General features: G+C 38.6%; 2 protein-coding genes across 2 annotated transcripts; one reads left to right on the top strand and one right to left on the bottom strand.

The window, feature by feature from the left end:
* Positions 1-382: 382 nt before the first annotated feature.
* On the top strand, positions 383-2,246 carry Smp_035000 (hypothetical protein; the record flags this gene model as incomplete). The annotated part of the gene is made up of 3 exons (XM_018793394.1): positions 383-463; positions 499-599; positions 1,974-2,246. Exons 1-3 carry the CDS (start codon positions 415-417, stop codon positions 2,244-2,246), a joined length of 423 nt encoding a protein of 140 aa, XP_018647911.1. The 5' UTR covers positions 383-414.
* A 2,158-nt stretch (positions 2,247-4,404) lies between these two features.
* Smp_141140 (putative tfiid subunit) lies at positions 4,405-13,611 on the bottom strand. Its single transcript, XM_018793395.1, has 8 exons — positions 13,567-13,611; positions 13,454-13,519; positions 12,639-12,764; positions 12,359-12,537; positions 6,291-6,570; positions 5,924-6,020; positions 4,900-5,126; positions 4,405-4,802 (listed from the first exon to the last, which is right to left on the bottom strand). The coding sequence occupies exons 4-8, from the start codon at positions 12,463-12,465 to the stop codon at positions 4,473-4,475; spliced, it is 1,041 nt and encodes a 346-aa protein (XP_018647912.1). The 5' UTR covers positions 12,466-12,537; positions 12,639-12,764; positions 13,454-13,519; positions 13,567-13,611; the 3' UTR covers positions 4,405-4,472.
* Positions 13,612-16,323: the final 2,712 nt, after the last annotated feature.

Consider the following 16,323-nt stretch of genomic DNA (forward strand, 5'->3'; position numbering starts at 1 on the left):
AGGATTGTGTCACAATGGCTAAGATGCATTCAGTTTTTGCTTTCTCCTTAGATTTTCAGTTCTTAATCATTCCATACCTTTTGCTCTGAGAATTCATTTATTCTTCTGGAATCATATCGTCTGTTCCAAATATTTTCTACTAACACATATAATGTTACTAACTTTAGTACTTTAGAATTTTTATTCTATTTGCTGATATGTTGTGACAACTTAAGTCCCTCCACTTATATGCTAGGTTCTACGTTGCACATAACTGACTGATGTAAGCCCTGAGTAAATTTGCATTGATATTCTAGTTATAGTTAGTATCTAACAAAGTGGTTATATTTTATCATTCTCACCTATGTCTTTTTAAAATTAAATGTCATTTATTTCTGTTTTAGCGATCTCGTGCATTTCTTTACACCAGATACTATGACAGAACACGAGGATAAGAAAAACCGAAAAATTCCAAATTATTTTGGTAAGGAAAATCTTGTTATGTTATTAGAAAAATAGTTCTTGGTGCGTTTATAGGTATATCAGGTCTGTCTTTAATGGCAGGATTCACATATAGAATATCATCTTTCAAGAAGATCAATCCACTACCATTCATGCAGGTAAGATTTTACTTTTTCTCAAAATTGAGGATAAACAATTTTCGATAGTTTACCTTGAAGTTATTTCGTTGTCTTATTTCTTTTATCACATACTACGATTGTCCACTCCTATAATTTATTCAAACATGAATCCTATCAATCTCTGATCATTCCTATTGGTCTATGTTTTGTGAACTTTTGAACTGGTTCAATAAAAATGAGTGGCGTTGAAGAACAAAATTATGAAATGACATTAAGATCGAGATTTTTAAAAAGTCAAAGGGTTAGCGTATCTTTCTAATTGCAGTTGACTTTAATCTGTTTCATAAAAGTTAAGAATAAACTACATCATCTGTCTCTTAACTAATGAACCGTACCATGACTATTATTTGCTATATTGTCAAGTTATTTTTATAATAAGTCATCACATTCACACCCATTTTATTCATCGAGAAATAACCATTTTAGCAGCTTTTAGCGGATCACCATTCGATACACTGCATTCAACTTGATACTCATGGAGTGCTGCAGTCTCATGATAAACTCATTCTATTTCTACCTACATAACTCGTATTTAAGTTTAGAGTATTAATCATCGTATCACACGTTGAAAATACCAAAAGATATGCATTTTCCTAGCTGTTATGTTTGGTAGAGTTTAGTGGCCCAAGATCTGACTCTATTTGGATCATATGAGTGATTGTTGTTGAAATACAAATGTCGCCAATCCTCGTATATAATCATAGACTTAACTCACGTTAGTGAATAACGGAATTAAAGCAAGTTAAACATGAGAATGAATTTCGAACACGTGTATTTCATACAATCCTTGATCCAAACAAACGATCGGTGAGACGAAGCAAAACAGATCCGAGAAGGCAAGTGAGCCAACTCGATTTAACCAATCGTGAATCCATATTATAGTCAGACAAAGATAATTGGCAAGGTCAAAATTTGACTCAAGACGAACGAATAAATTGGCTTGTCCGAAAGCTGGAATATGCTATGTGGGCTTGGATAGTACTATAAGAGCATCAAGTTGATTTGGTATACCGTTTCAGTATATTTGGATAAGCGAAACTGTCCTATGGAGCGATTCTTCTGCATTGAGATATAGCTGCGTTAATCTTGATAGCTTCAGTGCTGAATTTATTCATCCCATTTCGTACCGAAACTACACGGTACATACATGAATCCAACGGATAAACTGATCATGAACCACTAAACAGATCTGAAATCAGTTGGTGTACAAACTATGAAATCCATTATTGCTTATATTAATAACGATATATCGCTGCAAATATCCAAGCTATCGAGCCTACTTTCAAAAGTTTATCAATTTTTCAACCTAATTTTTATGTTTTATGACATTTTTCTCTATTATGCTGTTCACAGGCAATTAATCAGGACAAAAATATGCAGGAATCTGGTATACATTTTGCTGCTCGTGCTCTTGGAGTAGCAACAATTATAACTACCTCATCACTAGGAGCATTGTCTTTATTTATGTGGTACATTATAAACCCAGTGGATAGAAACGACTTTAATGAACGTATGCGGAATGTATTCCCTTCTAAATGGAAGATAAAACCGTCAGATTCTCATTCTGAAATTAGAACTTTCGAAGAGTTTTCAGCCCTAATAAATGATTCTGTAAACAAGAAATGACGAATAATCATTACTCCCGTTTGCAACTTATTATTCTAGTAGTCTGCATGAAATGAGTGTTTTGATCCTAGTATTTCTATGTTGTTAGGCTGTAATTTCGTAAGGTCTCTGGGTACAATTTCAATGAGTTCTACCGACCGATTTCTGGCATCCTTCAGAAAGATATATGCTTAGGCGTAATTATAACGGATAGCTTCAACGCTCATGTTCGGATTTGTGTTTTACTCCATTGATGGTGACTGTCTAATGCAACCATTTACTCTCAACAAGCAATGCTCCTTAAAATGGAACGCTGACCGTCCTGGTAAATCCTGACATTAATTAGACGATGGAAATAAGACGCTAACCCCTCTTGGTCATCGTTGGGGGAGGTTGATGGGAAATTACAACTATTTCTGTTATACATATCTCAATCTCGAATTTTAGTTCGAGCACGCGCTTATTCGCTTCTTACTAAATGCAGAAAAACTAGTAAGATAACCTCTTATAATTTTGGCTCTGAAGTGTCTATCTCAGTAAAATAACAAGCTTAAGCAATTAGCTGACCAAAAAATGGATGTTCATTTTGTGCTGATCTAGTATGATTTGGTTTTTGCTGGAAAGACAGTAGCGACTTCTATTAGCAACCTAAACGAAAAGGTTTGGGGAAGCCATTGGATCTCGGAAGTCCCTATCAAACTTATGCATGCTCGGAAGCTTATCACGAAAGCAAAGAGCAACTGATAGTCTATTCAGTAATTACAAAAGTGAGAGATGGGAGAGGTAGATGGTATTAGTGACTCAAAAAATAGTTTAACCTCAAGTAAGAAGAATAAAGTTGAACGTTGGCGGGGAAAGTTGCAACAAAATCTTTTTCTCATCTCCTAATGAACTCGCATAGGATCTCGTTTGTTAAATCTAGAGAAGTATGATTGTTTTTAAATGTTCCGAATCCAAGCAACTAGTCAGTAAAATAGGAATACTTTGCGTACCTAAATATTACCAAGAAAGGATGACGTTGATGTACCTTAACTGGAAACCAATCGCATCTTGGCTGGTCAGTTTTCCTTGAGCTTTGACGTCGAGTGTGGAGCATTTCTAGTTAAGCTGACAAACCGTTTGAAATTTGTCCTCATCTATTTAAATATTACCGAAGTTGAGTTGTTACACAATACAGTCCATCACCGATGACCGCTCCATAAAACGTACACTGTACAACGCCTTCACGTTACTTCGTTCTGAGAACATGATAATCGGTCAGCAATAAGAAACTGATTTGTTATTACGCTAATTACTCATTTGCTACCTGCTCTGTGATAAAAAAACACCATTATGTTTAGGCCTAGTCGCACGGATGATAGGTAGGGAACACTGAAAAGATCCTACTTCCACAATTTGAATTTAATTATTCTAAGTGACTTGTTCGATTGAAAGATAAACTTCAGCACTTGAGGACCATCCCGAATGTGGTAATTCGTACCAGATCAGTACTTATGTGATAGCAATAACTGTCCTTTCCATTCAGTGAATACCTTTTTTCATTCCCACTAAGCACTCCTCAAATACGATTGACGGCTTAACACTTTTACGTGATAACCGCATTTAGACCAATTACAGAAATATCTGTAGCTAAGACAAACTTATCAGTTGGTGATTATATTCGCATGAGAACCGTTTAGTTAAGAAATTCTAATGCTTTAGTATAAGGTGTTCTTATAGCCCCCTCCTTTACGATATTGGAAACCTAGAAGAAAAGTGGAAAAAATTAAATACTTCTATGGATGAATCTTCAGCATAATTGAATGACTAAAAATTTGTGGTACCACCGTGCTGTTTAGTTTTAATTGCATTGCGGTCTGAACCTTCAAGCTAGTAGGTGGAAGTTTGGATACTTTAACAATCCAGCTACTGTCTCAAATCTGAATTGACAGGATATTCGCGCCATATTCTACAACAACTCTTTTTCAATAAAAAAAAACTATACTTCACATTTCATCTCGGCCAACTAAATCGTCCTAACAATATCACTTTTAAGCTGTCTGGAATATATGCAGTGCTACACTAAGTTTGCATATATGACATCGTTTTACAAAGTACCTACTTAAGGTTTAGTTTTATTATCAGCCTCACACATTTAGTTTTGATTAGTGGTTATCTACGATAAGAAAATGTTTTCAGATAGTTAGGTAAATCATTCTTTAAAATATTAGTGAGCTGTACAAGTGATTTCTAGTGAGATAAATACAATCATAAATTAGGGTTTTTGTCTTTTTCACTTTGCATAGCAGAATATGCATTGTAATCTATATGGCTGGATGAACTGAAACCAAGACCGGCGCCTCGCTGAGTATGTGTTATGGTGCGAGACATCTCATATTCGTGTTCAAGTCGCCGGAAAAGTTCAGCTTGCGCTTCAGCTCGACGCAAAGCTTCAGTTTCATTGACATGAGTAGCACTTCCGTCCACGACTTCTTCAGAAGAATCATGAATCCCCATCAATTTCCGAAATTTAGCTGCAGCTGCAGAATCACCTTTCCCAGCAATTAAAGATGTGGCTGTCCAAAGAGTTTTACTTTCCTAAGTGAAAAAAAATTTGTATTTCGCGATGAACATTTAGAATTTACTCAACAAATCAAAAAATGAACCTTAATTTTCTAAATAGACTATTACTTACAGAACTAGTGTTTTCACCATCTTTTTTTGACCACAATAATTTGCGCTTTTGTTGTTGCTCCGCAAGTTTAACGGCGTTGACAGTGGTTGGGTTGTAGTATTTTGGGAGCTTTGCTGCGGCGGCAGCGGCTAATGCCTGAGCCTTGGCTTGCTCTTGCTGATGCTTTTGTATTTTGTCCAATATATCCTGTGCTGTTAATCGCTGGACAGGAACATTCGTCGTAGTACCTGAACGAGAAAGCATTCAGGTAATTAAATCTTGGGAGAATGGCATCTTATGTAGTACTAGTAATTAAGTTTATAAAATCTGAATGACTAAAATCTCTGACTTCAGTTACCTTTATTTTTTGACAAATGTGACTTGATATTGAAGATCTACGGTGTTTGTCGAATGGATATATTGAACAAAATGGACAAACGTTTAGCACGACATACAAAAAAGAACTGCCATTTTAAATTGACCTACTGCATATATATTTGTCGCAGTTTGATTATGTTCTTAAACCTGGAATTAGAGATTTGACATATTATTATTCTTAGTCTTAAAAGAATTATGCTACTCAATTGTCCACATTTGCCAATCTGATTTGTCCAGGGATGACATTTCTATTCACACTATCAAACTACGGCGCAGTAATATGTATGGTGAACACATTTCTACGATGGTTCATCGACTAAAAGTAATATGGTGAATTTGTCACTAAACGAGTTTCGAAAAGCAAAATATACAAGAAATGTACTGAAAAATGACATTCCGCTGTGAGGTTCTAATTATATCTGGAAATAAGATTTAGTGAGTATATTGTGTTTGCTTTAGACGTCTAGCGAACACGCCGTGATTCCTTACTTTTATGTTGATCTGGAATATCTCAATTCTCGAACATCTAGTTACCACAGAACTGTTTTCTCGTTTTACAGTATTTTATATCTATTAACGTTAGTTTTCTCGGTGGCTAATATACTGTATTCTAAAATCTAGTTTTATGATCTGAAATACTGATAGGTTAAGACAGTAAAATTCGTACTTTGACTAGAAACTGCCGGAGAGTTTGTCGTCACGGTGACTCCAGTCGTTGAGATAATGGGATTAGTGTTGTGGTTTTCTGGCTTCGGTTGCGAACTCTGAAAAAGAGATTATGAAAAGATGACAAATTGACATGATAAAAAACGAATGTAGAGAGGCTGGTGTTTTGTGTTATTTGTAAAATGAAGCAACTAGCAATTGCAACAGAGAAACAACTTTAATTCAAAATTCCTGAAACTCTAGCTTGTTTTAACAGCACAAAAACAATAACTATGCTAGGGATGACAATCCGTAAAAATAAAGTGTACTGGATATTAAGTTAAAGTACCCAAAAGGGATTTCCTGAAGATAATACATGACAGACTTACGAAGTAATCCTTGGAACTTGTTGTGAGGATTTGTGTTGAATTCCTGCCATTATGACTTCCACGCCGATTAGGTTTGCTTTCAGGGCTAGTATCACTAGATGAAGTGGTAGATGAAGTTGAACTGTGACGTCGATGCTTTCGGCGATAACGATGTTTATAGTCACTACAGTGGGAATCACGGTGATGATGCTTTCTGGATGAGTGTTTGTGCCTCGAATGGTGGGATGAACGTTTGTGTTTTGAAGAACTTATACGTTCACTTGGACTTCCGCGATCAGATCTGAATTAATTAAACACCAGAATAGAATTTGTGAAGGCATGAGGTTCACGAAAATCAAAAGACGATAATATAGGTCAACTATTAGAAGACCTGTTGTCTCATAAGTCGTCCCACTCAAGTCTGCACATATATACTTTTAATGAGTAGCACTTTAATTAATTACGCTTGAAAAAAAGACTTGAGGAGATAAGTAATGGATACAGATTTTAGTTTGGTGCTACCATATTTGTGCGACTTTAGTTTCGTCAGTAGACTCCACCAATCTTCGACATTAATGGCACCACGTGATGTCGACTGAGTTAATAAATTTGCAAAATGCAGACAAGTTTTCCATAATGGACGATCATGGGGTGCAGCGACAGATCGAGTAACGATTGAAGTATGAATTTTGTGCAGATAGAAAACTGACATGCAAAGTACTAGTACTCATGAGGTTTCTAACAATTAAAAATGAATGAAAATTGTGAGAATATGGCCGATTTCTTTAGCTGTCATTTACTTGTGGACTGTCAGTAAATGCAAAAAGTTGGTAGACTAAGCTTTGTGATTATAGAAATATTTATTCAATTGCACAGAACTATGGCTAATCAATAAAAAATACTGATGAAAAAACAACTTCCATCCCAAAAGACATATTTAAGTAAACTACACCAGTTAACTCACTGCCACAATCATGTTTCTTAGGGTCTCCTTGGACAGTTAGTCTTTTGGTTATGTTTTTGGATTCCAGTTCACTTATTTAGGAGTCGAACCAAGAATGTCAGTGTTAAGAATGACTACCAGACAACCAATGAGATGCAACAGGATGATCTTAACAATTAATGCACCTGTGTCTTTCAAATCAGTGATTGTGACTGTCCCGCACTCGAAAGAAAGGTAGTCTGGATGTCTTATCTTAAAAGTTCCCATCTTGTTATGAGTGCCTTTCTGCTACCAAACTAAAAAACGCATGACCTTTTTTGTCTGGTTGAATACACTATTAGGGAAAACTAAACAAGGAAATCTGACTAAAATAAACTACTTTTCTTCGCTTTTCATTTTGGATCTTTCTATTTGTGAGATCCAAACTAATCTGATTGAAATCAGTGATAGAGGTAAAAAAAATCTTATGGGGTTTGCTGTATATCAGCCTACAGAAATATACACGCATTTATAAAGTGAAAGTTAACGAATTGACTGTATGCATACTACGGCATACCGAACTACTTAGTACTAATATTTGTTTTCAATATTCATCTAAACAAATAATGGTACAACGAAGAACCAAAAAATATATGTGCACTACACAAACCACTCCCGACCGTTGCTGCTACCTTGACGTGGTGGTCGGGCTTGCCTATCGTGATGAAGCAATCGAGCTATGCTGGCTGGAACAATCATTCCTCGAGGTCCTACCATGCCAGACAGGTCGGTTGAAGAGCGGTAAGACTAAAAGCAGCAATCCCAAGGTCCGAAGGCGAAGTCGTACTGCCGACTGTACAGAGGTGTGACGGCAGTAAGGTGTTTCCTTCAGACAACCAGCATGACAGCGATGCTGCCTTCCCACAAGGAGGGGTGGGGTTAGAAAAGGTCGACCCTAAAAATGCACACCTCGCCTTATCCCACGGATTTCCGTCTCCGGCGGTAAGGTCCTTTGAAGAACGGAGCTAACACAAAAACTACCCACAAAAAGGTCGTGTGTGACCGACCTCAGGCAGTTGTCCCTTGGGCACTGCGGTCACGCTCTCAGGTCATTAAGACCACTTCTAACCCAACTTCTTTTTCAGGTACCCCTAGAAGAACCCTTCCACGGTGTGGGCAACCGGGAAGTGATAACTGCCCTCATACCTCTAACAGCACTCACGACCACTGTATTCATAATCAATCTCCTTCTTCAATTCCTACTATTCCTTCTACCTTGACTTTCAACACTAAACTTCCTCTTTCAGTTTCCTCCTCAAGTGTCACCATGGCCAACGATTCTAGTGCGCGAAACGCTGTCCCAGGTCTACTAAAACCTCGCTCCAAACTACACATTGGAGCCTTCAACGTACGTACTTTAAGTCAAATCGGTCAACAGGCCTCCTTAGCTAAAACCCTAGAATCTCGTACCATTGACGTATGTTGTGTCTCCGAAACACGCATACAGGATCCCAGTGTGGTCATTCACTTGACCTCACCTCGCCAAAATGGACAGCCAACGAAATACACCCTCCGTGTATCTGGCGACCCGTTGGCTAGTTCTCGTGGACTTGCAGGTGTAGGCATAGCACTAAGTACAAGGGCAGAACAGGCACTATTAGAATGGATCCCCGTTAACAGTCGCCTGTGTGCTGTTCGGCTAAATGGCTCCGTAAGAACTCGGAAGGATAGGGACACAAGTCGTTGTCTTTTCGTCATTTCTGCCTACGCTCCCACTGACTGCAGCCATGATGAAGTAAAAGATGACTTTTACAGAAAACTCTCTGAGCTTCTTCAGAAAGCTAAGCGCTCAGACATAGTAGTCGTAGCGGGTGACTTTAATGCCCAGGTAGGCAGCTTAAATCAAACAGAAAGACATTTAGGTGGGTGTTTTAGTATTCCGGCTCAACGAACCGATAATGGTGATCGTCTGTTGCAACTATGCTCAGACAATCGTTTATTTTTAGCAAGCACTAATTTTAAGCATAAGGAGAGACATCGTCTAACATGGAGACCACCTTCACCAAACCAACGATGGACTCAAATAGACCATATTGTCATCAGTCATCGTTGGAGAGGCTCAATAGAAGATTGTCGCTCGTATTGGAATACTTGTTTAGACTCTGATCACGCTTTAATACGAGCACGCATTTATCTGCGCCTCAATGGACGCAGGAAAAGTACACTAAGAAGACCCATTAGGATTGAACTGGAGGACGAGAAAGCCAAATGCGAATTCCAGGGACAACTGAGTTCACATCTAGGCAGTTCTGTAAACGAGACTGACCCAGATGCTGCTTGGAAAGATATACGAACAGCTGTGGAAACAGCAGTAACATCTATTAGTCATTTAAACCATAGGGCTCCAAAAAATCAGTGGATTTCTTCTAAGTCTATTTCACTGATGGATTCGCGTAAACTCATCCCATCAGGCTCTGAACACGACGAAGAGCGTAAACAAATTAGATCTAGGTTAACTAAAAGTCTAAGGAACGATCGTGAGCAGTGGTGGGCAACGAAAGCAAAAGAGATGGAAAAGGCAGCGGCTGTAGGCAACACCAGGCAACTATTCAGACTAATAAAAGAAACCGGAATTAAGAAGTCAAGTGTAAGTGAGACAATCTCGGAAAAAGACGGAACCCTTATCTGCTCTCAACCCAAACGTTTAGAACGATAGGCGGGACACTTTAAGGAGCAGTTTAGCTGGCCTTCAGCTACTGTACAACTACCCACTATTCCCAGAAAACCTGAATGGAACATTGAAGTAGGCCCCCCGACCCTACTTGAAGTTCAAAAGGCTATAAGTAATCTGAAACGAGGAAGAGCAGCTGGTCCTGATGGATTGGCTCCAGAGGTCTTTAAATATGGTGGTCCAATTTTAGCGATTAGGCTGACTAATATTCTAGCTAAAATCTGGGAAACGGACGTAATACCATCTGACTGGTCACAATCTCTGATTGTCCCAATATATAAGAAGGGGCCAAAATCATCCTGTGATAACCATAGAGGGATTAGTCTGACTAACATAGTATCTAAAATACTAGCCTCAATAATTATCGGGCGCCTAACTAAGACTCGTGAACTGCAAACACGAGAAAATCAGGCTGGCTTCAGACCTGGTCGTGGCTGTATCGACCACATATTCACCATTCGTCAAGTTTTAGAGCACAGACATGCTTATCGGCGTCCGACAATGATAGTTTTTCTTGACTTGAAAGCAGCATTTGACTCTGTAGACCGAGAGGTTCTGTGGCAGTGTCTGTCATTGGAAGGTGTACCCGAGAAGTACATAAACCTTGTGAAGGCTCTTTACTCGAACACTAACAGTCGAGTGAGAGCTTATGGTGAAATGTCATATGATTTTACAACCTCAAGTTGTGTCCGGAAAGGCAGCCCACTATCCCCATTTTTGTTTAACTTCATCATAGACCTGTTGCTGGAAATAACACTCTCGTCGACTGAATTTTCAGGAATTGATCTTCTACCAGGAGGTTCACTTATCGACTTAGAATACGCAGATGACATAGTCCTGTTTGGTGAAGACGCTGGCAAAATGCAGAGTCTTCTGTTAGAACTGAGTAATAATGCCAGGATGTTTGGGATGCGTTTCTCCCCATCCAAATGTAAATTGTTACTCCAGGACTGGCCTGAGTCAACACCTGAACTAAGGATAGGGAGTGAAGTAGTCGAACGCGTGGACAACTTCACTTATCTTGGAAGTCTGATCAGCCCTAATGGGTTGGTGTCTGACGAAATCTCAGCACGGATTCAAAAAGCTCGTTTGGCTTTTGCCAACTTACGTCACCTATGCGAAGACGAGATATCCGTCTATCAATTAGGGGACGAGTATACTGCTCAGCAGTTCGTTCTGTTCTACTTTACGGCTGCGAAACATGGCCATTAAGAGTAGAAGATACACGTAGGTTACTAGTATTTGACCACAGATGCCTTAGAAATATTGCTCGCATCTGCTGGGATCACCGGGTAAGTAATAGTGAGGTTAGACACAGGGTATTAGGGAATGATGGTAAATCAGTTGATGAGGTTGTGAATCTTCATCGACTGAGATGGTTGGGCCATGTGTTGCGTATGCCTGAACACCGATTACCACGACGTGCAATGCTGACTAGTGTAGGGGATGGTCGGAAGAGAGTTAGGGGCGGCCAAACCGAAACATGGCATCAGTGCTTGAAGTCACTAACTTCTGGTCTGATCCATGTTGGCAGATGCAGACTACTTGGTTGGGGTCCGCGTGACCATCGTAATAAATGGTTGGAGACTCTAGGTGACATGGCTCAGAATCGATCACAATGGCGTAGGTGTATACACTCTATCTTCCCTTAAACCTTGGGATTAAAATTGCTTCATAACTTTTTTCCTTCCTATACTATATCCTTATATACAACCTTTCTTTATATACTACCACCACTAAATTAATTACTTCTATGAATCCGGTGTTCATCTTGTTGTGCTAACGAGGTATGGCAACTTGGACCGATGCATAAATGTGCCTGGTCCTACGTTGTCGCTGACTGACTGACTGACTGACACAAACCACTGAATTTGTGTGGGCTGGCATACTGCATGGGTGCCGAAACCGAAGCAGGTGGCTTTTTTAGGAGACCACTCCCTGAGCCTTTGACCTAGAGGTCTTATCCATAAGGCATAGCAGCGACGTTAGATGTGGCTCCATGGGACCAGTGGACAAAATTACGTTCATAACCTATTTGTCCCCTCAAAATCCTGGAGACCATGTGCGCAATTGACTTGGAATTAGGGTTTCTCAACTTTTCTAGATTTATTTTTTATACCCATCAACCCGAGTTAGACTTCGCTTTACATTTATGCTCCACTGCGAGTAACAAGCGTAAGTAATTTTGTAAACACTCCCACCACTAGAAAGAATGAGTAGGGCATTCGTGGCAGTGGTTATATACACGTGGTCATATGAGAGCATTTCGAGGGAGAACGGACTTTACTTACGCTCAGTCTTACAAGAGTATTTGCGTGCCTACGGCTGTTCACAAACAAGCTAGATTATAAAAAGAGATTATGTGACCTGTGGACTCGAAATTAGTTAAGACTCTTAGTGTACAAACTTTATTGGCGATGTATTTTAACGACGTACCTGGGCGCACAACTTCGTTTCCAGTGTCGCCTTGAAGGACTATGTTCACGACTCCTCGATCGACGTTTACTATCAATAATGTAGCTAGGTGATGGAGATACAACCATAGAAGAGTTCTTTTTTGTTTCGATAGTGAGTGGAACCCCATCTTTAACTGTACCAGCATTCTTATTTTCCTCCTGAGAAAAGAAACAAGCTATCATACAGACCTAAATTCACAAAACACTAAAAGCACACTTCAAAATTTGTTTAAAAAACAATCACCATTGCAATGACTCACCAATTAATTAACTACAACTTTCGGTGGTCCTTATGACACCATTAGGCCTTGGCAGAACGGAATTCAGACACCAGAGTCATCTGAACTGAACATCGAAGGTCCGAACGGCATAGGGACTGTTATTCACTGTGAGCAATGAGTGAAGTTATAAAAGCAAAGAAGTTGTAATGTATTGCTAAATGTACGCGCAAATACTACAAGTATCGAACACGATTTCGAAACTTGTTGGCAATCGATTTGAATGGTGAAAAAAGAATCCAATTGAACGACAACGACAGATCCACAAACGTTTACATTCCCTATGGTTAGCGGATGGACCCTCATGATATAAATCTGTCGCCATGAGAGTCACAACCTACATGATAGTGAACGCCACTACTTGCATAACAGAAAGTGTCGTAACAATAACTGTAGGTCTGGTAAACTGGATTAGAAATTCAGTACACCGAAAACGTCGCGTGTTTGACACCGAACAAACCATGCCTCTCTTTCAAGAAGAAACAGATGCAGCTCGATGCGTTTCAAACCGGATGCGAGTTATGCTTTGGGCACCTTAGATAATAGCCTGTTCAACTAAACATATTACACTGTTCTGCAATGATAGGACAGGGAAAGTTAAAGGAGTCAAGCAACCTAAAGGTTTTATTATCTCTGCCCAATGAAACCCGGACTTCTAGTACAAACCAAACAAGAGCTATCCTTAATCACTTTCATCCTGAAAGTATTATCTATTATCTAGTATTATCAAATGTCCACTCGTATTTAATGTTACTATTAACTTAGCAACTTTATTATGCATTTCGAACGCGTATTACCTGGGATATCAAAGGGCTCTTTGGACTCCTTCGTGTCTCTTCAACACTCCCATCATCCGAAGACTGCTGTTAGGACAACGATTATAAAGCTTAATGGTAAAAATTGCACTAACCAATGAAGAATCATAGTCACAGAGCATAGCACTTGATTCCGCCATTTACTAACCAATACATTAAAACAATATACTTACACCCATACCACTAGACATAAAGAACTAATTTATCGACTACAGTGTTTTTTCTGGTTTCAAGACAGCCTCAACCATTTGAATGATAAGAGAACAAAATAAGTTATTAAATGTAATCATTTGATATTGTATGGACACGTAGTGAGTCCACTCGTTCAGGTATCATCAAAATACAGAGAACAAGAAAATAAAATAACCAGTTTAGTTTAGGATTAATAATTATGTTTCAGCAATGGTTTTCAATTGTTCGAATTAGGACATAAGTCATATGTACAACCCGATAGAATTATTAGCATTGACCTAGAAGTAATGTAGAAAAAATTAGGTCAGTACTTCTGCTCAAGTGGCTTCAAAATAACAAAAACTCCCAGTCACTAACATTGGTTCAACCGACGGAACTTTACAGTTAATAAATCCCTAATTTATTACAATCAGTGTTACATGAAAGGATTTCTCATGTAGAGGTAAATAAATCCCCAAAATAAATAGTTCTGTAAGTCTTCGACACTTGATGTTGACTGCATCACGTTTACTGGAATCGCCTAACTGAAGGTGGTTGGTGACGCATCCGCACCAGATCACAGGCGGGTATGCCGTGCTATATATCCCTTTCGATTGTTAGCCAGCTCAGACCGAGAGTTCCTCGACATGCCGATAAATATTTCCAAATATATCTTCGAACTTCTGATTTGACTGGGTTGGTATATTCCAAGTGTAAGGTGTTACTGGTAAACGCGTTCTCGAATTCCGATTACCTGTGGCATCTTCACGCTCACTACATTTCTGTGTGTAATATTATGGCATTGTCAGCCATGTCGTTAGGAGTTGACGTATAAGTTCACATTATGATTAAAACACATCAATAATATTATAGTTTATGTTGTCTTGTTGCAGGCATAATATTTTTTATTGTTTCATATTGAATGGCGAGAGGTTAGTGTGTTTAAATCAGTACCTCGAACCTCACTCGTTCCATGAGTCATATGGCGCAAACCTTATGCAACAATCCTGGATTCTTTAAAGTTTTCATATGGATATGGGTTAATATACGTTCAACAGTTGAGTAGCTGCTGGTTTGAACACAAAATTTTCTTTTTGCTTTGTCATTAGCTGTTGAACCCCTTGATAAAACTAAGGAGTTTTGTTCTCTGAGCTCAGGGACAGACAACTCATTGTTCCCATAGTTCATAAACCGCAAACAAATGAATGGAAGACTTGAAAATATTATTATTCGCCTCGGGAAATCCAAAACTTCTATGGTGTATATCAGTTCACTAATGAAATAGGACGTTTCAAAGGTACGGATAATTGGGCAACAGATGAACTATCTCGAATGGAAATGAATATAATTCAATAGTCGACCATAACTTTTGAAGATTCAGGACAGAAGCAGGGAGAGAACAAGGAATTACAAAATCCACTATCAACAAAACACTCTGATGTAGAGCTAAATCGGCTACCATCACTCAATGCGTGTAATTTGATCTATTGTGGCCCGACTAAAACAATGTAATGACCCTTCGTCCCTAAAATAATGGGAAAATTGATAGTTTATAATTTTTATACCTTGCCTCATAATAGAGCAAAACCTACTACTAATTTTACTAATGCTAGATATATATTGCACAGTTCACAAAAAAATCTAAATTGGTGGATTAGAGAGTGTTCATATTCCCAACAGTCAAAGGTCAACCGTCACACCCAGATGCACTTTTCGCCAACTTTCATGAATATTTAGAAAGTCCGTTGCTGTGTCCTAACGATTTTAATCATTCATTTACATGCGTAGACAGGTTCATGGGTTTACTGAGATAATAACGGAAATATCGGCCAATACTTCGATCCAGAACTGAGTGACCATTTTGGTACACCTATTACAATAACGACCGATAAAGTAGCCCGATTTGAATATTAGCTTTTCAAGATCCTATTGAAATCCTCAGGAGCTAAGAGAATACGTGACACAGCGTGTCGTCATCGAGGTAATAAGTTGGAGAAACGTTTCGATCGTCACTTCAAAGCGTCCCTTGATCATACTCTAACTTCAGTAAACAGGATTCCTTCAACTTGTTATGTTGAGAATAAGAACAGCTATCAGAATTGACTCACAGTTTTCGGTAGTCTAAATAGTTTTCGGGACGAATTCGAGACTGCCAGGTTAATCTAATATTTGTTTAGATAATAATGTACATTTACATTTATAGTGGAATCTAGAACTGTCATTTACCCAATCACCTTGTTTTGGTTACCACCCAGTTTTTTAACCAATACATGTTCACTCAGTAATCAAATCTAAATTCTAATAAATAAACAAGTTGATAAATGATGTAAGATGATCACCAAGAGCAACCAAAAAACTTTATTCTATCCTTTCTGGGTAGATCACGTACAGATTCGTTAGAAAGATAATACCTGGTTACCATTCCTGGAAGAATGCTTCAATTCCCAATCAAAAAGGCACAACTCCAGTCAATGCAAGAAACAATAAAAGAGGGCCTCAAACCAATATGGCTGCCGCCAAAACTAAGTATCAACCAAAACAACATAAATGCAGTTCAGGGAGAAACATGGGAACTAAGTGAAAGCGTAAGGAAAATAAAAAACCTAATAAACTAAAAATGTTACCATCTCAAATGGAATAAAAAAGACAAACAAAATGTACGACTGAAGGAACTAATAGGG

The sequence above is a fragment of the Schistosoma mansoni genome, chromosome 1 (assembly GCF_000237925.1).
Source record: "Schistosoma mansoni strain Puerto Rico chromosome 1, complete genome".
Classification (NCBI taxonomy): Eukaryota; Metazoa; Platyhelminthes; class Trematoda; order Strigeidida; family Schistosomatidae; genus Schistosoma; species Schistosoma mansoni.